We start from the raw sequence: 21,992 nt of genomic DNA, 5'->3' as shown, positions 1-21,992 counted from the left end.
CAGTTGGTGATGATAACGGCTTTCCTTTAAGATATACGGCGTGGCAAAAGATTCGCTGATGCCAGAAGACTGCGTTTATGACAATCTGCCCTGCATGATTTCAAACTCCATACATCGAAATCACAAGCGTAGTGGCCGACCAAGACTGTTTGGATTTATTGTCATCATTGTTGCCAAATGCACATACAGTATTTTGCATATAAAATCCCCAGTCGTCGATTGATGAAATACTTTCGAATAGATGGGGGCTTCGTTCAAACGTCGTCAGAGCGAACCGTTACCGCTACAAGGTCATGCTTTCATAATGATCAGGTTGAAGTGAGTCAAAACATGAATAGTCGGATAATATGCCGCAATTTTGAGCTCAGTTAGCAATAAATATCAGAATGTGTGTGAACTAGCTTGGGGCTACCCACCAACAATATTATCCAGTGGTTATTTGCTGCTCTGGACAAGCTGAGTGGATTGTAGAGCTTGCCTACCTGCTGAAATAGTTATCAAGATCTGCATAATGCGCTGTGATCACACTGTAGAAAGATATTGGCAAACATCCCTGGTCCCAGGGACAGTGACTACTTACCATCAGAATGATATAGTTATTAAAGAGAAGAAAAAGCAAAAGGATGAGTATGAGAAACGAGGGCATCCTAGAATGATTGAGATAAGCAGTTCACACATCATAAATCACAAGTATTTAAAATGACACATTAGGATGAATTAACATATGAAATCCCATTATTTAAATGCGTGTTGCGCCGAAATATGCGTTATATCCAAGTCCACCCAAACACCTGAGGTATATATACAGTCGAAAGATGGACAATTCTAATTTTTCTGTCCCGTTCTATTCCATCACCGTTACCAATATTTTAAAGTCGTCCGATTTGTCCGTCACAAGCCCACTTGCAAAAAGCAGGCCAGCCAAGCAGCAGGCCAAAGGTAGGAACATAACTATCAAAAGAATAAATGTTAGTAAAGGAAACTTTGGAATACTATGTTTCTTTATCAGGGATAGCTTACGTGACGATCTTGCCCGCTACCCAAGTGATCTCCTTGACATAGTCGGGACGTGCAGGCTTCATGGTGACTGGAATCCGCTCATAGGGGTGGTGCTCAAAAGCGCGGCCCATTCTTCGGACTTGCATGACAAATGAAACAGGTCTGCGGGCAACAGTGTTGGCTGCAGTACGAGTGACGGCGGCGGCAGACATCTGGAGATGTGTTTGAAAGATGTGTTTATCGGATTGTTTGTGGTAAGTTGAGGAGATTGGAGATGCAATCAAATTCGATTTCGAATCTTGATGATATTACACTCGGTAAATATGATTGAGTAGAGATATTCGTAGAATATAAAACAAGATTGAGTTGAGAGGTGATCCTCAGTGGATTGTGTTGCTGCTTTGCGATGTTGTGATGATGAACCAAAAGCGAACATCGAGGCTTCCAACCCGAACATTATGTATCCCAGCAATCCATCGCAAATCGCCGCACGCCATGCGGCGCAGTCACCATCCGAAATTGGATTTTTTCATTTTTTCCCACCCTCATGATGTCAATTTGGCGCTGCTTCCGCTCTCGTGAGACTCCCTTGCCGCAGATTATGGGCAGATGCCACACATCTAGCTGGATGAATATCACACCACTGTCAGGACATACTACTGCCGTTGTTACGAAGCAGCCGCTAGACGATTGGCTAGCCTTACCTATGACCTAACGGTTTTCGGGCTTACCTCATTGACCTGCAAGCTGTGGGAATAAGCGACTAAAAACAACCCCCGGTCGGTGGTGCCACTCCGGAGTATACCGGAGGGGGGGCATTGGCTGGCCGCTGGCGTTAACAATTTTCATCTCTTGCTTTGAGAGTGCAAGATCCAGAAGTTCGGGCGGCGTGGAGACGCAGCCGCCTAATGATTGACGCCCGGGCTCCCAAAGTGGAATATTCTGGTCTCATAATAGCCTATGCCGCTGTAGTTTCCTGTTATGAGCAGATTTGCCTAGGATCCGCGCCCGAAGAAGGCGACATTGCAGAATTATCATACCACTCTTCAGTGGCCGCATCCCCTAGAGGCCAGGTTTTCCCTTGTGCTTCTGCTACGTAATCTGGGGAAGTCGCTCGCGGCGTCAAATCCCAACAAGGCAATTAATACTCAGATCACAAAGATCCTCAAGAGTGGTGTGTTGTCTTTGCATGGGAAGATGCCATCTACGGCGATTTCACTAGCAGGCCATAGACTCAGATGCATCTAGTGTAGATGGCGCTATTCAAGAGATCTATCTAGAGGCAAACCACCAAAAAGAGAGTAACAGACTCTTCAGCACTGTTGCTGCCATAACGCGCAGTCCGATTCAAAATATGCTCAGCTCCATACAGAGGAGTCATCAGGCGATTCCATAACATCAGTAATACTCCTAGAGCATTGTGAAGAGAATAAAGCGGCTTGATTGTCCAAGAGATTTGTTAGCGGTTTTGCGGCGACTGCGGCATCAGCTGCTCGTCCGGTTCCAGCCGCAGCGGCGCACTCCCCGATATCCGCTCAGGGGATCAGGGTCGGCCAGCACCGATCGCTTTTCTTCGCCTCGATTTTAATTTGTGCACGTGGCTCAAAACCCAGCTGTGTTCTATTCCAAGATAGTTGCATGATTTCGTAAGCTTGAAAAATGTGATCTCATCAATGCTTTGCAAGACAAGATTCAGGTTGGCAACTCGCGGAGGACTCTCGGCATGAGTTGCTGCTAGAAAGAGAAAGACAGAAAGCTAGGACTACATGTACTGTCTTGAGAGGGCAAACAATGACAAACCAAGGCCAAGTAACATACTCATCTTTTCACTTGGAGATAATTTTTAATTCTTTTTCCTGCTTTTATATTCTACTATTTGTAGCATTCTTCTAGTAACGGTGCCGTTGAATGGCGTACTCAGACTATATGATCCGTGATTTCAGAGAGCGTTCATGCAGCCTTTTCCAGCTTTTGTTACTAATGCAGATTGCGAGAGTGCTTTTGCCTCTAGAGGGAGCAGAGACTATGATTCTGGCATACCTATAACCTAAGGCAAAAGTTTTTGCGTGGCTGATTCAGAAGCAAACATTGCAGATGGGCTAAGATATACTCATGTCTGCCCGCAGAATAGTACAGGGTATACGCTCCTCCGCACAACCAGAGCAAACATTTGACATCTTTTTAACATGACAGGTGATAGATCCACAAGAGCTGAAAATTTATTTGTTATCCTTCACGTTAAAAATCTATAGTGCTTTTTAGATTCAGAGTAATACGAGAGGTATAAGCAAGGCGAAATTGATTCCTGGTACTATCTACATATTGTTCGAAATGGCCAAAACTGGTATTTATTACGGGAATTATTCTTCAGCACCCAAGTTTCGTTATCCAGCACCCAATCCGTGGTAATGTCACGAATTTACCGCTAGTTAATCTACTGCCTCTACTGCCTCTACTGCTTCTACTATTTTTAAGTGCTGTATATTTCTTAAATGTATATATATGAGTGGACTGATCGGGTCATTTAATTACATGTATAATGGGGGTGCTGGATAACGAAATTGGGGTGTTGAATAATAATTCCCTTTATTATTCAGCCAATGATGGCCAGACCAAGGAATCCTTACTTCGGGACATTGAAGCAGCTATTCCAAGTGATAGGCACCTAAACGAAGTGAAAGACTACTTGCCACTATATGAGTGTCGCAATGGACATAATGATTTATACAGTGTTTTGCACTGTATTTCAAACTGCTGCTGCTCAGTAGGCATTCTGCTTCTTTTTCCTATTTTGGCTATTCTTCTGCATAACCATCACGTGTTCGTCTTCCTATCATTGGCATTGAAGAACTCCGCCAACACAATGCACGACCGAGGCTGTCCATATTACGCAATATAAATTAGACATCATTGTGGCTTGGCATTACAAACTTGAGCAGATTGTAAAACTGGATAAGGAGGCGTCTTTACTTGGCTCGGGGAATTCGCACTGTCTTTCCGTCATACTCTGACTGGCCGTGTGCACGAGCAAGTCAAGTTCACTCAATACATGTATTTATACTGCGTTGCAGCCAACTTGGCTCTCTCGAGTATTTGGGGGCAAACTACCGAGATCAATACGTGCCGTAGCAAGTGTCTTTTTCGGGTGCTGTCTTTCTAGAAGTCCTGGGTGCTAATCGAAGAATGCCAAATCTGCATGTTGACTTGGCACCAAAAACGGGTTCCTTAGACGTGTCAACTAGGCAAATTGCGTCCACAGTGGCCGTCTTCTAAGCTTAGTTCTCAGCTGGCTCAGAAAAAAGATGCCAGGATTGACGGCAGCTCCCTGCGCTAACAGGCTGCTAATAGAGCCCCCAGCCTGTTTGCGCGCAGTGACAAACAACCAACCCACGCAACGTTGAGAGTCTCATACGGACGATTTTTGCACGAGGGGAGATAACGGTCTTTTGCCGACGTTGTTAATGCGCCTGCGCGGATATCTCTGGCGATAGACGTCTCGGCGGTGTCTGTCATTGGCGCCAACGCCATTCCATCATCTACAGTCGCGCGATCGCAATGGCCAGTCCAAAGTCGCCCAAAAGTCCACGAGGCGGCTCCTCCACCAAGTCACCACCAGCGCCGATATCTCCTGACGCTGCGCAGCCGTCAGCAGCAGGCCAAGTGCCCACGGCGGAAATACCATTTGTATGTTCGGCGAATTAATATCGCAGCCGCGAGATTATAACGATTTTTTTGGGTGACGTATATTGATGGGCACACAATAGGATGAGAATGACAATGAAGAGGGCGACTCTGGCGTAGAAGATGATGAAGATGATAAGTAGGTCAACTTGAGCACTGCGCGATAAATGTTCCATGCGTTGATGCATATTGACTTGGCGACCAATCTTATAGCGCCTCATCAACCGCTTCTCTAACCGACAGCATATACGATTATCGCAACATCCACGGGCGCACATACCAAAACTCCAAGACGACCCAATACTGGGGTCCAAACGACGAGCGACAGAACGATGGGCTCGACATATCACACCACTTTATTACCATGGTCCTCGGCGATAGATTATTCGAGGCGCCTCTCTCAAAACCCCCCACCAGAGTTCTTGATGTTGGTACCGGAACTGGCATCTGGGCCATCGACATGTCCGACGCATATCCTTCCGCCGAGATCATAGGAACCGACATCAGCCCCATCCAGCCCATGTGGGTGCCGCCAAACTGCATGTTCCACATTGAAGATGCGCAGCTCGAATGGACATATGAGCCCGAATCGTTTGACTATATTCACATCCGGGGACTCTACGGTAGCATTGGCGACTGGGGCGAGCTCTACAAGCAGGCCTACCGGGCGACCATACCGGGAGGCTGGGTCGAGAACTTTGAGTATAATATCATGGTGCTGAGCGATGTTCCTGAAATTCGAGACGACCCAAAGCACATCTTCAAGCGATGGGCAAATATATTCTTTGAGGCCTCGGAGCGCATGGGGAAAACACTGCGAATCGGTGAAGGCGGGAAGATGCGCAGGCTGATGCAAGAGGCGGGCTACGTGGACGTTGTTGAGAAGAACTACCCGGTTCCTATCGGTGCATGGAGCAGCGATCCCACCATGAAGCAGATTGGAGCCTATAGTCTTGCTTTTCTAGACGAGAGCCTGGAGGGTTTCGCCCTCTTCATGCTCAAGGAGATTATGGGCTGGGACTACATCGAGGTCCAGGTCTTTGTCTCGGAAATGCGCAGAGGTTTGCACAACCACAGGATCAGACCGTACTACATATGGTATGTGCCTCTTTTTTCTTCTTCATCTTCTTTGTTTCCCTCTCAGATACAGTAATCGTTAATGCATAAATACAGCACAAATGTCTTTTCACGAAAGCCATCAACCGGATAGTAAACTTGTTCATTTTTGTTGCATTTGTTGCATTTTTGTTGCATTTTGATTTGGCTACCCCCACGGCGTTTTTTCCTTTTTCTTTAGCGTTTACGTTGAAAATTTTGACACAAGCAATCCTTGCAAAAGATTAATAGCTGTCACCTAAGGCTATGCCCATCAAGGAAGCGTTCATGTCATCTTTCCACGTGGCCAATAGGGCGGTTGGCTGCATAACTTGACGGCAATGTCACACTGCGTTGGTTGTTTGTATATTTGCCATCATGGAATGAGTTTTATGCAAAGCAATGTCGGAGCGAATGACTGATTGATTAGTACTTCTGGCAACTTAAGTCATGTACATTACTTGAATTTTATGCTCCCTCTCAATGATTCCTGCATGGCTGTATATGATATTGCTTCTAATATACCACAAGGCGCCTCATTGACTCAAAAGCTTTTTGGAATTATGTGCTCATTTTCAGGGGTTCTTATGGGATAGATTGTTATAGACAATACTAACCTGTGTGGTATCGCTATATCTTCGCTTATAGTACGCCAAGCGCCACAACTAAAGCCGTCCTATTCAACATGTAATAGCGAGCAGCTAATGCCCTTGCTCGCATAGTATAATCTGTAATCAAGGGCTAATAGATGTGTAATATTTAGTGCTATCTAGGTGCAGATTATTCATAGCTAGCGCAATTGGTATAATTCTATCTGGTGTGAATTGCAAAGGTGCTCAATGTGCCCGTTATGAACGGCCAAGCGTTTGGGTGAGAGACAGCATGCATCCAGCATCCATGTCATGTAACTCTTCAGCTCATGCACGCTGAAACAATAGTCTACAATACAAATAAGCTCATAATTCCATAAGAAGCAGTAATCTGGATTATCCGATACCCTGTTCCCTTTAGCCGCATCTTCAACGAGCCCGGGACCCGGAGCTATCGTAGCATCCCGGACTCTATAGCGCACTCAAATAGGCGTCCTAAAGTAACCACCTTGTCGACGCTACTGCACTTTTGTTTTACCTTCTCGATCGTAGCTGTAATAATATTACCGCTAGTACGTAGGCACTCCTAGTAGTGGTAGTAGAACATGCAAAGAGAGGGGAAGACGTCATGACGCCCAGCATTTGGTATTACAGAGCAGCATAAGTGCGCCTCCCTGCTCCGCTACTTTTTCACTTTTTCTCCTCTTTTTCTTTTTCCCTCTCTTTTTGAAGAACACACCAACTTCATCATTTCTTTCTTTGATTCGCCTTTTTTCTACGCTATATCCAAAGGCCTGGTTCGGGCCGCCCCGTGAAGAGTCTAGCGGCCGGCGCTTCCCCATCTTTGCTCCGCCCGCTGCACAGTGTAAATGCTGTAGTCGCTGCTTGCAGTAGTTGCAGTAGGGATAGGGCGGTGTTTTAGAAATTTATAAAAATTTCACCTCTTCTCGGAATCATCGGTTATTTATATCGTATGTTCTATTCTGCATGTAGATGCGTGATGATGGGCGGATTTGCCAGGATTCCAGGATACCTCGTCCTGTTCGTTGGCGGTCTCCTTGTATACTTCATCGCCGGAAGAATCACTGCATGGGCAAGACTAAGGTCCTTTCGCGGCCCCTTTTTGAGCAATTTCACCAATTGGCCTCATAGAAAGGCTTTGCTTCAACAGAGATGCCATGAATATTATGGAGAAGTCTGCGAGAAATATGGTTCGAATTGAACTCTTCCCCTATTCTTTAGTAGATGGCAAACACAGCCCATTCTGACGCGTTGAATGACAGGCCCAATAGCAAGAGTTGCACCAAATATCTTGATTACCTCATCTCCGGATGTGTGGACTCATGTGAACAACTCTCCTGGATATAAACGTTCCGAGTGGTACTACTCAGCTTGCCGCATCGAGTATCGACGTGACAACGTCTTTTCACAGTCCGATAATGCAAAACATGATTATCGAAGAAAGCAGTTGGCTCCGGGTGTATGTTATCGTCGTATCACTATTAACGGATTTTACTGATCATCACGCAATTCTAAGTACTCTGGGAGAGAAAACCTCGATATCGAAGATTCCATTGATCAGCGTCTTCGGGATTTTCTCAACTTGGTGAAATCCAAATACATTTCCACAACTGGCAAAGTTGTTCCCATGGATTTAGCACGAAAAGTCCAGTTCTTCACCCTGGACGTCATCAGCGCCGTGGGAACGGGCAAGACATTCGGCATGCTGCAGAGAGATGCCGACGTAGAGGATTTTCTCCAGTCTAGCGAGGAAGGACTCCAAATAACCAACTTCGCCGCTGCTCTAGGCTTCAGTTGGATCGCGCAGGCCCCTTTCATCGGCCGTTTTATAGCTCCGTCGGCAGAGGATAGCAAGGGCTTCGGCAGGCTAATGGCAGCTTGCTTCCGCCATGTTGACGAGCGGCTCAAAAATCCGACAGACAAGAAATCTGACATGCTGGCATCATTTATTCGTCACGGCGTAGTAGGCGATGACCTGCGCTCCGAGGCTCTCGAACAGATCGTTGCTGGTTCTGATACCACTGCAAGTGGTATTCGATGCACCTTGCTTCACGTCATAACAAACCCTCGGGTATACGCCAAGCTTCAGAAAGAAATTGACGAAGCCGTTCGAGACGGCAAAGCACCTCAAGATGGCTTCATCACTCACAGTGAGGCAAAACAACTCCCATACCTTCAAGCCACCATCCGTGAAGCTATGCGAGTCTGGCCCCCGGTTGCAAACATCTTCTCACGAGATATTCCAACCGGAGGTGACATCGTCAATATCAACGGTAAAGACGTATTCTTGCCCGGAGGCGCTTACATCGGATATTCTGCGCTCGCAATGCACCGCAGCACCGAGATTTACGGCGACGATGCCAAGGTTTTCCGTCCAGAGCGCTGGTTCGAAGATGATAAGGACAAGCTTGGTAAAATGCTCCGTACAAATGAACTGGTATTCGGTTATGGAAAGTGGCAGTGTTTGGGCAAAGATGTCGCTCGGATGGAGCTTGAGAAGGTTGTATTCGAGGTACGTCTTGTTGAGGGAGAACAAAGGTGGTATTTAGGCACTCACCGAATTGCGCTGACACTGGATTAATAGCTACTTCGTAATTTCGACATTGCCCTTATTAACCCGACGAAACCGTGGGTGGCATTGAACAACCTTGGGCTATTTACAATCTCCGATATGTGGGTACAGGTAATGGAGAGAGGCAGTATTTGAAGGTGGTTGAGTGAGAGCTTGGGTTATATACTACGCTTCAATTTGGTGCCTCTTTGGGAGGTAAAGTTTCCCAATCTATTGCCCTAAATATACAAGATAGAAAAATTGAAAATCTACACCTGTTCATCCTTTTTTTCTCTCCCAAATTAATTCGAATCCATCTGCTGTTGTTGGCGAGTCAAGTATAAAAGGCTCAGCTCCAAGTATACGGTCACGTGACCCGAATCTTTACCAAACCTTACCTCGGAAGCTTCCATTTCCCAAACAGCTCAGTCCCAGAGAACACGATAATGCCGCTGGTAGATCCCATCACCATGTCCTCAGCACTGGCAAAGGGCTCACCGGCCCAGGCCACCGACAGCAAGCCTAAAGCTGCCATTACCGCCGTCCCGACGTTCAACAATGCCTTGTCCAAGGGCGTCTCTTTCGGCCGAGTAGCTGTCCTATTGGGGCTGCTGGCAGCTCAATTCAACGAGCTGGTGGCACAGCCAGCCCGTACGCTTCAGTCCGCTGTGCCTGTCGTGGCGGTCATCCAGGTGGCATATGTGGTGCTATGTCTGCCGGCAGCGGGCTCTCAGCAGGCAAAGGCTGCCAAGAAGTCCCGTCCTGGCGAGAAGAAGAAGCCGGAGGCGGCCGGAACGAGCTCTGTGGTGGTGCGCAGCTCCCACTCAATTGATGAATTTGATTGTGGCATTGAGTAGAAACGAGATTATGCTAACATTGATATACCTTTCCTCTAGACTGCTCTCCTCGCCATAATCCTCACTACGATTTCAACCCCCGTCATCCACGCCCTCTTCATCCTCTTCGGCGCGCCGCTCCTGGATCATGTTCTGGAAACCTTCCTCTGCGCTGCTCACTTCGCCCTCCTTGGTGTCTTCCCCATCATCTACGCGCGCGGGGTGGATAATCAGTCCCTGATTGCGGTGGCTGGCGTGTCTGCGCCTCTGGACGAGACTCTGGGCGGGCTGCTTGGCGCAGTGCTTGGCGCATGGTTGGGCGCGGTGCCTATCCCCCTGGACTGGGATCGAGACTGGCAGAGGTGGCCGGTGACTATTGTCTGCGGCCTGTACGCGGGCTCACTCCTTGGCAGCTGGTTATCGGGCACTGTGTTCTACGGCAAGCGAATCGGCGGAACTGCAGCGCCCGCCGCCAAGGACGAGTAGAGAGACACGGTGGATTGGGCATCTATCATTGGGCATCATATACGGAGCGAATTGTTGGGGGAAACAGTGTCTATCGTGTGCTGAGGCCAGCATTACGAAGGACTAATCTCTTGAGTTTGAGGTTAATTGGCTTATACACGGATAGAGAAAATGATATAATACTATAGTAGGTAACCAGCGGCAGTGGTTTAGTTTCTGAGAGGCACGACGCAGCTAGTCGACCGTTAAATCTTTTTTAATAATACATGGCTGTATTACTACACACCCCCCTCTCTGCGACGGAGCTATCGTTGGTCGGACAAATTGATGCTGGAAATAGGGCGCCCGCAGAACAAGTTTAGTCGAGCCATCTTGGAGCGAAGCCAGCCACTTCCGCCGTCTCAGCTTGACAGACGACATCTGAATGGTCCGGTGATTACAACCATCTCACTCGACGCCAGCCACCGCAGGTTTCCTGTGAATTCAATTAGTAAAATAAAAACCTTCCGGTTCTCGGCTTGCACGGAGCTCGGAGTAATTTCGCTGGGTAGCCGATACAGCGCTTGCCATCCAATCCATCCATCCATCCAACTCAAGAAGCCCACCATTCGCTGTCAGCCCGCCAAGCGTTGCGCGCATGTCGAGCCACTTTGTTGCAGCCGAGGACGGTTTGCTGGGGGCTAAGGCAGAAACAGCAGGATAATTCTAAATTTCAGGATAATTTAGATACAGCCATTGAACGCTTCTGGAAAAGGGGCCAACTTAGTGCTGGAAAACGCAAATTCATCGCAGAGCAGCTGAGGTCACTCATACGTACGTGAGGCAAGCCGCATCGGCACTCACGGAAATGTGCCAAGTGTGCATCTCTAATCCCTGGTTGGTGTGGCTGGTGTGATGAATCCAGATCTCCAGCGCCAATCAGCAGTGGTTTTGTCGTCATGCCGCGGTGCATGTGTGGCGCAAGAGCTTTCTTACGCTGCGTCCTATTCACAATCACTGTCACACCATGGGGAGCTCGAGCAATCTGTGGCGGTGCAGCACACTTGATCACCCCCAACTTGCATGGCCAAGAAGCACTAGGCAGGGGCCTGCAGCACGCTTAAAAGGTTATGACGTATGATTTAATTATACAAGGCATAAAAAGTTAAGGTCAATGATGGCATAGTGGCAGTTTGTTCCATGCACAATTCAAGCTTGTTCCGGAACACTTGTGGCGTGTAGCCCTGACACGAGAGGGCCCGACTTAGAACCCTATGTCACTGCTACAGAACTTGGAATGCCATCAGATGAGCTACATGACAAGTGTGTAGCTAGACGGCTCGTGTCTTGCCTCCCTTTCATGTTTCTGTGGCTTGACCTGCCGATGACGCAACATGGAAACCAGTTTCTCTTCTTTCCTTGGCCGGAATGTGTGGAAAGCGCCAAGATGACGGGCAATAAATAGTACAGACTTCGCAGAAACCTTCGTGCCATCTCTATCTCCTCTCCATTTGTGCCTCTTTGATTACAGCTTATTCCCGACTGGAAATCTTCATCTTCTCTTTTCCAACGCAAAACACTTATACATAGGTGCCATCCAAGGCCTTTCAGTCACGACTCGACAACACCCGTATATATCAAACAACTCTTGAGCTTTCGAGCTTCCAACACTATTCACCATGCCTTTCACATCCAGGTAAGCTCCGAGCCTGACGTCCCGTGGCTTCCGTCACAGTTCCCCGCAGCTCGCAGCTCTCAGTGATAGCACCTCGCCTAGCGATACCAACTTGGGAGTTCGATGATAGGGAGAACCAATATCGATTAACAGCTTGGATACTAACTACGCCTTCTCATTCAGCGATGTCGCCAAGATCATTGTGGCCATTATCCTGCCGCCCGTAGGTGTCTTCCTCGAGCGAGGCTGCGGTGCCGACTTCTTGATCAACATCCTGCTCACAATCTTGGGTATGTCTAACCTGTTCACCGTCCCGGTTTCACTAATAGCGAGACATCACGTCACGAACTTTTTCATTTGCTGGAGGATACGCTAATGCGATACCATTTTAGGTTATATCCCCGGTATCATCCACGCTCTGTACATCATATTGAAGTACTAAGCACTTCCACCACTCTTGTATCCGCCAGCTCAGATCCATGACGCCGCACTGCATTTCATGTCGTGCATTAGCTGTCTGCTTCTAATCGATGTTTGACTGGCAAATCTTTTTAGAATGGATATGCGCTTGTGCGGGAGTGCTATGGTAATAATTGCCAGCTCACCACCTGGTTGGTTATAGATGTGGTAATGACAGTCGACGGTCTTTTCTGGATTTTTTTGATTTTCTCTCTTCCTTTTTTGTCGGCTGGATGCAGGGGCGGCCTGTTTGCCAGGGGCATCAGGTTTGGCTATTATAATAATATATTGATACCCGACGACCTCTAATCACAAATACTTTTTTGAAGTTTGAATATTTCCTGTGTCACATGTTTCATACTGGTGATGTTTTGCGATGAAAGTGAAGTGGCACGTGCGGGTGGCACGTGCGGGTGGCGCAAAGGTGTCTGTGCGTGTACAAACTGCCCCTCCTCAAGTCGGATACGACGACGAATGTTACGAGCGACGACCACGAAAGCCATAAGAAAAGAAGGAAAAAATATCAAAAATAAAGGGACGGCTACATAGTCAGAGACGCTTAATGAAACGCAAAAAGAAAAGATGGTGATTCCGCCCGGGCTCGAACCGGGGACCTTTTCGGTGGTGTCAACTAACTGTTAACGAAATGTCATAACCAACTAGACCACGGAACCAATTTATTTGATGACTGATCCCGTGCTGTTACTAGCTATAGGCACGATACAGGCACAACGAGTTTGCAAATCAAAATATGAGAATAGAGATGAACAAAAAGTGTAAGGCAGATGAGCTTGCAAGTTAACACATACAGAACACGGTAGAAGGGCTATATTGACCAATCTAAAAATCCAATAATTTACATACAAAATTCGACTCTTCGTGATAGGCCAAAAGTTCAGACACAAGCCACTATAGACTAGATACCAAGAAAGTCGTATATATAAAAACCAAAAGAAGAAAAAACATGAGCGCCAATTCTAAGAATTTCCTATTCCCTGTGCCTTCTACCAAATTGAATACTGAGCATAGAGAGTTTTACCACCACTGAGTGGAACGAGTGAGAAGAAAAAAAAAGAAACAAATGCCTTTTGCTTGCTTAGACTTAGAGGAGCTCTCCGTCGCCCTCTTCCTCAGCTGCCTCATCGTCGTCCCAGTCCAGCTGATCGTTCAGCTCTTCGGCTCTGCGTTGGACTTCGGCGAGACCTGATAGTTCGGCAACATAGTTCTTCTCCTCGAGAGCTTTCTTAACAAAGCTCCATCCGTCGGTGCGGAAGGCGTCCAGAATCTTGGGGCTACATGCGCTACAGCTATCGTATGATTGGCCGCGGATTACAATATTCTGAAAGGTAGACACATAGCCTCTGACCTGATGCGGCACAAGGCCGAGTGGATGGTCTGGGGGGTCTCTCTCAAGCGTAACTCCCGGTCGTGGCTGAGGAGCTGGGGCGCTGTGCTTCAAGGGATGCTGCAGGAGACTGGTAAGAAGTTCAACCAAAAGTGCGGAAGCAATAGCAGCAACTCCGGGTCGAGTTACAGTACACTGCTGGTCAAGAGTCTGATCCTTCATAGACTAAGGTACATAAGGTGGTCAGCTTGTGAACTATGAAATAAAGAACTTTCAAGGGAAACTTACATCAGCTGGAGCGACAACGTCGTTGCAGAAGTAGCATCCGAGAGTATCTTGGCCCTCGTGCGTTGCTTCGGCGCCGTGCCGCATAACGACATAGGAGTCGAACCCAAGAGCGGCATTCATAACAATTTTTCCGGCCGCCTTTCCCATTACTGTCGGTAGCCATCGAGACTCACGAGTGTCCATCAGCAAGAAGATGACATCGTGAGCATTAATGAGGGCTTCAAGCTTGTCGTAGTCAGCTTTCGTCTTCGCTTCATCAGTGAGGGCGTGACCAAGCATCGGCACGGAAAAGGAGTGTCCTTCGGCTTCCACACCAGGATATATCCTCTTTAGCATCTCGGCAGCTTGAATCGCCTTTGGCCTGCCACCGTTGAGACAGTCTTCGTATTCAAACAGCGGCTGACGAACCGGGTTTGAAAAGGATACACTGCCATAGTCGACAAATGTGATTTTCCTCACACCCCATCCCATCAAATTTCTTGAGACGTAGCCTCCCAAGGTTCCAGCACCCAAAAGCAGGCACTTTGTTTCCTTGATTACATCGAGGTTTAGATCCGGAGCAAGTCGCCACTTCATGAGCTTGAGATTCAAATCGACCGACGAATCTGCCAGTCGAGATGGATCCATGTATTCGCCCAAGTTGGCCAGCTGTGCTTGAAGTTTACCGTTCTTGGCTCGTTCCCAGCCAGTGACTTTGGGCATTTCCTTAATCTCCATATTTTCGACAGGGTCCATCTTGATAGGAATGATGATGCTTTTGGCCTCGTGTCGTCGGGACCACTCATCTCTGAAGCACAGAATATTAATCTTGGACAGGCGGAATCGGTGGCGAATCAGGATCAAGAGGTTGCGAAGAGGCCATGACGGGCCTTCTGAGAAAGTTGACGGGTCCAAAAATGTCACAAATCGATCTTCCTCTGCAACACCATCAAAAAAGCCATCTTCAAAATTCCGCAGCGAAGCCACCTCCCATCTGTATGGAATCTTATGCGCAGGGTCGTGTTCGCTCAAATCTGCTGGCTTCTCTCCCCATATCTTCTTGGCCAAGAAGAATCCATGTTCGCGCTTATCGACAATGTATCGCCACGTGCCTACTCGATCCAAAAGAGCCGTGGTCTCATCAGAGGTGAGGCGCTGAACAGGGCCGGCTCGCTTCCACTGCGCATCCGAGTGCAGCGCGGGAAATGCACACCAGTATATGAACTTGTATTTTTTGAGGTCGGCGTATGATAATATGATAAAAGATGAGAGTAGCGAGGGGACAGAGTAAATGCTTCCATCGTTAATGGCGTCCCATATCTGCCTGCCCGCCAGCTTCAACATCGCCGCCTTATCGGTATTTCTGAAATCTTCGATGGTATTAACATTCTTAATAATGCCTTCAGCTCTTGCTTTTCCGAAAGGGGGACTACGTATGACACATGTCAGTTAGAAACCTATCAAGCATTACAATCACGGCGGAGGACGTACTCGGTGTTTGTCAAAGCACTGCCGAGAAGCTGCAGCTTGGAGCTTGCATCTGGGTCCACATCGCGCGGCTCATACACGCCCATCAGCCTACGCGCAGAGTCGTCGAGCTTGTCATATTCTAGCTTGGACGAGAAGAGCGCCGAGTAGAACGGCAGCTCGATCTCGGAAGTAAACGGCACGAACTGAAGCGGCTCGTCCATGGTAACGGTTCCTTCGCAAGTTACGCCTTGTATTTCGTTCGAGTTCAGCAAACTAGCCGCTATATATGGTGTAGTCGTCAGCAGTATAAATTTGTGGGTTTGGAGCTGGCGACGGGTTTTACGATTTTATGTCGTGTAGGAGCAAGGTTCCAGCAGCAGGCAGGCGACAAGGCAGAGTCATCTGATAATAGATTAGAGAGCTTTCATCACGAGCTACAAGCCAAGTGATGTCGTAGCGCTGAGCTGCCCCGCGGAGAGCGGGGAATCTGTAAGTGTGCTAACTAATGGCTACCTACGCCTGCCTATGCAAGGGCCCTGGGCTTGTTTAGGCGATCCAGGCGACCGATTAGCGCCATTTCAGCATCAAAGGCTGTTTGCGGACTGCGTTTTGTTTCGAGTTTGGTGGCGGGTTATAGAGTTGGTAGAAGAGGATGGATAGCATTTTGGATAATAAAGACAAGTTATTTATCGTCGGAGCATAATATTGGGGCCGTGGTGCGTTGGGGAGGCTCGGAAACTCTCAGGAAGAACTAAGTTCAGCCTTATAGTTATTATTAGCGCTGCCCTATACATCGAAAAACATATCCGATATGGTGTAGTGGCTAACATCGCTCGCTCTCAATCTTCGATTGAAGCTCCGAGCAGCCCTGGGTTCGATTCCCAGTATCGGAGAATATTCTCTTTTTGCTTCTAGTCCTATCGTGCTCAAAGCCAATTTTGACATGAGAGTTTTTTCTTTTTGTTTATCTGCTAAACTTTCATCTAAAGCTATTGGAATTTTGTTTGACAGTTTTTTCATCGCAAATGAGAGGAAGCAAATAAGAACGCCGCGTATTTGAAGAAGCTCTATCTAGTCTTGATGGATTAGTTTTAATATTGAAAGTTAGTTAGATCTACCTACGTATACCAGCAAAGATCAAGTGCCGTTGCTCTTGAAGCGATGCAGACGAGAGAGTAGCTACGCAAACTGGGTGGTGAATCATTTGTGAGGCTAAATGTTGGACAGTTTTCGAACGACTTTCAAATGTTTGGACAAGCCACATTGATAGATAGGATGGCGCATGACGCGAACTCGTACCTACCAACTTTTTGAACTGACTGACATCCATAAGTATCAGTCTCATAAACCAAACAGCTCAAAGCTTCCATATTTATTCGCATGATGCTACCCTCTTACAACTCGCAGGTGTATGTAACAATAAATAGTATGCATCTAGTAATTGGGCTATCATCTTACCCCAGATTTCTGCAGCCCAGCGGATCGCGTGTAAATTCACTGGATAAGAGGCCTCGTCCACATCGTGCCCCACTTGCCAATGCCGCCTGGAAATTCTCTTGCGGAGGACGCTTCATCTCCAGCCCTCGATCGAAACGCTCAGGGTGATTAGACCTTCGCGACTACGTCGGATTGAGACCAAGATGTTTGTCGGAATCTGTGGCAGTACGTCATTGCCTGGGCACGGCGACCAAATGTAGTGGCTAACCCAGCGTTTCAGGCATTTGCTCGGGCAAGCAGACGGTGGCCCAGTATCTAGTTGAGCATCACGGATTCAAGCGCCTCTATCTGCATGCCCCTGCATCGGTTTCAGAGGAGAACCCTTCATCCCTCGACGGCGTCACTGCGACCTTGGCCTCGAACGGCGTCGTATCCAAGAGCAATGAGACATCCTCTTCTCATGTGTTCTCCACAGCCGAGGAGCTCCTGGACTTTGTGACTCGGCGATGGCGTAGCCGCTTTGTGACGACCGATATCCCCACGGAGCAGGTACTCGACGTCTTCATGCGGCGACCATTCTTCCTGCTCATCTCAATCGACGCTCCGCTCACTTTGCGTTGGCGCCGGTTCCAGCAACGCTCTAACGAGCCGGGGCAGTCCACCATCAGCCTCACAGAGTTTGTCTCGCGAAACGACCTGCATCTATACGATGCGGCCACTGGTCTGCAGCCACTCATTTCGCGGGCCACCGTCAGGTTGCTCAACACCTCATCATCGCTGGCCCATCTCTATGCCACTCTTGGGAAGCTTGATATCCCCAACCCCGACCGTATGCGGCCAGGCTGGGACACGTATTTCATGGCGCTGGCATCTCTGGCGGCACATAGGTCCAACTGCATGAAGCGCCGCGTCGGCTGCGTCCTCGTTGGGCGAGAACGGCGAGTTATCAGCACAGGCTACAACGGTACGCCCCGCGGCCTGCGAAACTGCGCTGACGGGGGCTGCCCTCGATGTAACGAGGCAAACGGTTCTGGAGTCGGGCTGTCAACCTGTCTATGCATCCATGCGGAAGAGAATGCACTTCTAGAGGCCGGCAGGGAACGCATTCGGGAGGGCTCCGTGCTGTACTGCGATACGTGCCCGTGCTTGACATGCAGCATCAAGATTTGCCAGGTTGGCATCACTGAGGTGGTGTATGCCCATGGTTACAGCATGGATACTGAGACAGCAGAAGTTTTTAGACAAGCTGGCGTCAAGCTACGACAGTTTATCCCGGTGAGTTGACGCAAATGATTCAGAGCAGTGACATTGTATACTGATTTTAGATGCAGCCTCCGAATGGCTTGATACACTTGGAGAAGATGGAACTATATTCATAAATGGCCAACAGTCGGCGCAGATATCTCAGACTAGCTTATGACTTTTGTAGAGTACAGGATACATATACTATTAGAGGCCTTTGTATGGCAGCTTTGATATGCGTCACAAAGTGCGGAGCAGTAATCCATCTACTGGCAGTATACACACGTTTCCAAACCAGCAAATTGCTGTAAAATACGAATACCGCATCATGATAGTGCTTGATTATGGAAATTGTTATTCAGCGCCCCAGTTTCTTTATCCATATACACTTAGATGTAGTAGAAGCAGTAGAAGCAGTGGAAGTAATAGAGGCAGTAGATTAAAACAGCGGTAAATTCGTGACATTACCACATTTGGGGTACTGAATAACGAAATCAGGGCGCTGAATAATAATTCCCTTAATTAACTGATTATCACTGTAGAAACTATAGTTGCAGATGTGCCCTTGCATAGCCTGCTTCACCAAGTTCCGCCGCCAAAAAAAGCCTTGCATCACCAGAAAGCTACAAGTTTGCCTGTTTGCATCTTGTCTCTTAAAAGTCATTCTCTCCACAACGGTTTAGCTATAAAAAGAATACCGCTGCTAAGATTTATAATTATCACTACAAAGTATCATTCAAATCGAAAGAGATACTCGGCGCATGAGGAAAAAAACGCCCGAAACTGGACCTACTGATGATTCTAGGGTAAATCTGCAGGAACAAGCGGAACCTCAACATCGTCAAAGACAGCTTGAGCCATGGATGCATCTACGATTGACTGATGCATTATCAGAATCAGGGGAATAGCTCGTCACACAAGACAAAATACATGCATGTTGTATAATAGGTAAAGCTTAAACTGCACCATGTGATATGCGTTTTGGCTTCTTCTCAGCAGCGATGGCTAAAATATCAAAGATAGTAATCCCGCCCCCATGTAAGACATCGTGGTATGAGATACTGCAAGGTGCATTGCTTGCTATCCTGTTGGCTGCAGCCTGCGCTACCAGAAGCCAATGCAGTGATGCCGGCGGTTAACAGTCCAGCTAGATGCAGTTTCCACATCAAAGAAGGGAGAGAACATGGGAGCTGTGACTCGCTCTCAAGACTATCTACCTCCTTGCTTTATCTCCCCGGAGATGGGCGAGATAACGATGGGCTCCGGCAAGTGGGATCGGCATGGTATGCATGTGCTTACAAGGAGGCCTGCTTGGGCTGGCTGCCTTGATACGACAAGTGATGCGAGAAAGCCATTAATTAAAGATGCTCAAAATGAAGCATTTGCAGCAGTGGAGAGTCCGACAATAGTACTGTACAAAGTACCTACCTCTAGCTATTGGAGATACAAGAATACAAGTGGTCTTGTATCATCAAATATCCACCTAGTAAGTACCGGATTGTATCACATCCTCCCTCGAGCGCAAAGGAACATTGAGTTGAACTTGGGAGAACGTGCGCAGCAAGCCCCAGCTGCATGGCGCCGGGAAAGTGACCCGAGGAAGCGAAATGACCCATGGAGGCTTAAAAAAGGGACGCCTTCAATAAAGACACAAACTCAATTGGATCCTATTGGAAAAGGGATGGAATTGAATAAAAGGCTAGTAAATGCCACCGTTTAGCCCCAGCCATAGTGGAGGGGATGTAATAGGGGATTTGCACACGAGTAAGTGGTTGTTTTGGTGGCTTGAGCGCGTCGTGCGTATAATGGGTATCAAAACAGTGGCGATGTGTGTAAGTAAACAATGGCCATGTTTTGTTTTGATCGGTGGGCTCGCCTTCACCGATCTACGCTAGCAATGACTGCCCATCGGCTGGAGAAGCCGAGAGACTGGGTTAAGACTGGGCAAGGAGAGACAGGAGGCAGAGGAAGGTGAAATTGTCACAGGTAGTCGTCGTTTGTCTCTGGCTTCGTGGCCGGCTTGGCGGGCTACTCGCGGTATATTGGTCATTCATTCTTGAAAGCATGCTTCGGCAGTTGCTTTTTACAAAGCGTACAAAGCGTACGAAGCGCTCCATTGACGCATGAACCCTGAATCTGGGGAGTGGCGAAGCTAAGAAAAAGGCAAAAAAAGACGATTCTGAGACATGCAGGGAGGAACAGACGGCTGGGCCAATCTTTGCCGCTTGTCCCCCTCCTCTATCTAGTCCCATGCGACCTTGATCATCGATGCTACGGCCCAGTTTAGCGTAGCAAGAGGCGCCATGGGACCCCAAAGACCCTCCCCAAAGACCCTCCCCAAGGCGCCGTTCCTGGATCCGTAGCCCCTCCTAGAAGTGCAATGCGCTGCGGCGCTCTGGCGACCTTCCCTTGAAGCACGGCGCTTGTTTGATACTGGGGTTGAACTCTACGGGCAACAGGTTTGAAGCTCTCCCTTGATGAAGAGAGGGCTAGCAGTGGCTTGTTGAGCTCGGACATGGCCGTGGCGAGTCCACGAGGACTTGTACGAGAATTTTGGAGACCTATAGGCTGCTGCGTAAGAGGTGGGGAGCTTCGAGAGCTCTAGTATAAGCCATTGCCAGGCATGCAATGTCTTGCCGTCTGTAATGGACGCATGGATATATGACAAATCGTTGAATTCATGGTAAATTTAGTACTGCTCTCCAAAAGTGCTATTACCATTTGATAATGATAGCTTTTTTCTTTACACTACTATGTGCGTGCTGCTGCTGCTAGGATAGAAGATAATTTGCAGAGGGGAACAAGAAAAAAAAAACAAAAGAGACGTGCATGGTTTCCCAGCAAGGGTGCTGCTCAACCGTTTTTTGGGGGCGCACTGGTACCGGTACAAGCACAGGCTCGCAAGTACAAGGCGGCCAATTAGGGGGGCAAATTCTGCCGGGCGGCCACAGGGGACAGGCTAAAGGGGCTCCACTCTGGGTGGCTGAAGACGCGTTCCGGCGTGTCCCACTAGCCCCCTTTTGGTAAGAGAGTAAACAATCCAGCAGTGCAGTCGCGCCTTTTTGCGCCTCGAGCTAGAAAGTGCAACCGCCAGCTAGGCCAGCTCTTGGCCAGCTCCCATGTACGGATACTTGCACCTGGACTCCCTAACCGTGCACGCTGCATCGTCGTTTTGCATACCATCCACCGTCCAGACCTCGCCTGCGTGGCCTGTCGGCTCTGGATTTTCGCTCTCTCCCTGCGTGTCTTTGCCTTTGTGTTTTACTCTGTCTTGCCATTGAGTCACCGCCGCCAACACGTCCTTCCTCGAGGGCAGCCGCCGCTGCGCTGCCAAAGTCAATTTCGAAACCTTACCCGAGTCAAACTGCGGACCAGAGTGACGATACAGCAACAGCGACCGACGGCGATTGGAAAACGAGGGCGGCTGGCGAAAGGCATCTGCGGCGACGAATTGACCCAGCAGAATATTGGCCTTGCGATCCTCGCCTGTTGACGCAAAGCGCAGCCGCCATCTATATCTATACAGAGTGGGCGATATTTGCGAGAGCGTGCGCCAGGCACCGCGTATCGTGAGCATCTCTTTTTCTTTCTTCTTCTCTCATCTTCTGCTCTCTTCTCCTGCGAGCAAGCGAACGCCATGCCGTAACTGCTCTGCCGGCCTCAAAGTCTACTTCATACTTGTCCTGAATTCTCGCCATTGGACCTGCATTTGACTCTCGGCCCCGCCTGCTTTGCCGCCGATCTATGCGACCCGCTTGGGCATCATCCTCACGGTTTGTCTCTCGGGTTCCTCTTCTTTTCCTTTTTTAATCAGGCATAGCCCTCCCGGGCAATCTCTATTCATACATCATCATACATCCGACCTCCTCTGTTGCGCCCC

General features: G+C 48.4%; 7 protein-coding genes and 2 non-coding genes across 9 annotated transcripts; 6 read left to right on the top strand and 3 right to left on the bottom strand.

Annotated features, from left to right (window-relative positions):
* Window positions 1–869: 869 nt before the first annotated feature.
* GGI43DRAFT_381362 (uncharacterized protein) lies at window positions 870–1,211 on the bottom strand (the record flags this gene model as incomplete). Its single annotated transcript, XM_083203117.1, has 2 exons — window positions 870–951; window positions 1,021–1,211. The coding sequence occupies 2 exons, from the start codon at window positions 1,209–1,211 to the stop codon at window positions 870–872; spliced, it is 273 nt and encodes a 90-aa protein (XP_083063514.1).
* Window positions 1,212–4,749: 3,538 nt separating this feature from the next.
* Window positions 4,750–6,565, top strand: GGI43DRAFT_297123 (putative SAM dependent methyltransferase). The gene is made up of 3 exons (XM_083201467.1): window positions 4,750–4,819; window positions 4,894–5,778; window positions 6,040–6,565. Exons 2-3 carry the CDS (start codon window positions 5,045–5,047, stop codon window positions 6,104–6,106), a joined length of 801 nt encoding a protein of 266 aa, XP_083063513.1. The 5' UTR covers window positions 4,750–4,819; window positions 4,894–5,044; the 3' UTR covers window positions 6,107–6,565.
* An 800-nt stretch (window positions 6,566–7,365) lies between these two features.
* On the top strand, window positions 7,366–9,093 carry GGI43DRAFT_421267 (cytochrome P450; the record flags this gene model as incomplete). Its single annotated transcript, XM_083207925.1, has 4 exons — window positions 7,366–7,576; window positions 7,649–7,845; window positions 7,903–8,898; window positions 8,971–9,093. 4 exons carry the CDS (start codon window positions 7,366–7,368, stop codon window positions 9,091–9,093), a joined length of 1,527 nt encoding a protein of 508 aa, XP_083063512.1.
* A 145-nt stretch (window positions 9,094–9,238) lies between these two features.
* Window positions 9,239–10,412, top strand: GGI43DRAFT_296877 (mannose-ethanolamine phosphotransferase GPI11). The gene is made up of 2 exons (XM_083201465.1): window positions 9,239–9,746; window positions 9,834–10,412. Exons 1-2 carry the CDS (start codon window positions 9,384–9,386, stop codon window positions 10,257–10,259), a joined length of 789 nt encoding a protein of 262 aa, XP_083063511.1. The 5' UTR covers window positions 9,239–9,383; the 3' UTR covers window positions 10,260–10,412.
* Window positions 10,413–11,799: 1,387 nt separating this feature from the next.
* On the top strand, window positions 11,800–12,590 carry GGI43DRAFT_297014 (YqaE/Pmp3 family membrane protein). The gene is made up of 4 exons (XM_083201466.1): window positions 11,800–11,913; window positions 12,076–12,182; window positions 12,285–12,396; window positions 12,472–12,590. Exons 1-3 carry the CDS (start codon window positions 11,897–11,899, stop codon window positions 12,332–12,334), a joined length of 174 nt encoding a protein of 57 aa, XP_083063510.1. The 5' UTR covers window positions 11,800–11,896; the 3' UTR covers window positions 12,335–12,396; window positions 12,472–12,590.
* A 347-nt stretch (window positions 12,591–12,937) lies between these two features.
* On the bottom strand, window positions 12,938–13,025 carry GGI43DRAFT_t65. Its single transcript has one exon. It is a non-coding gene; the product is annotated as a tRNA-Val (tRNA).
* On the bottom strand, window positions 12,954–16,119 carry GGI43DRAFT_398570 (uncharacterized protein). Its single transcript, XM_083205230.1, has 3 exons — window positions 15,455–16,119; window positions 13,985–15,392; window positions 12,954–13,921 (listed from the first exon to the last, which is right to left on the bottom strand). The coding sequence occupies exons 1-3, from the start codon at window positions 15,652–15,654 to the stop codon at window positions 13,454–13,456; spliced, it is 2,076 nt and encodes a 691-aa protein (XP_083063509.1). The 5' UTR covers window positions 15,655–16,119; the 3' UTR covers window positions 12,954–13,453.
* A 119-nt stretch (window positions 16,120–16,238) lies between these two features.
* On the top strand, window positions 16,239–16,326 carry GGI43DRAFT_t67. The gene has a single exon. It is a non-coding gene; the product is annotated as a tRNA-Glu (tRNA).
* A 486-nt stretch (window positions 16,327–16,812) lies between these two features.
* GGI43DRAFT_398566 (deoxycytidine monophosphate deaminase) lies at window positions 16,813–18,692 on the top strand. The gene is made up of 3 exons (XM_083205229.1): window positions 16,813–17,095; window positions 17,151–18,145; window positions 18,202–18,692. Exons 1-3 carry the CDS (start codon window positions 17,074–17,076, stop codon window positions 18,247–18,249), a joined length of 1,065 nt encoding a protein of 354 aa, XP_083063508.1. The 5' UTR covers window positions 16,813–17,073; the 3' UTR covers window positions 18,250–18,692.
* Window positions 18,693–21,992: the final 3,300 nt, after the last annotated feature.

This window comes from Trichoderma evansii, assembly GCF_050947405.1.
Source record: "Trichoderma evansii strain SZMC 28006 chromosome Unknown GGI43scaffold_4, whole genome shotgun sequence".
Taxonomy (NCBI): Eukaryota; Fungi; Ascomycota; class Sordariomycetes; order Hypocreales; family Hypocreaceae; genus Trichoderma; species Trichoderma evansii.
Note: the sequence above shows the minus strand (reverse complement) of the source record. Positions and strands in the feature narration are given on the sequence as shown.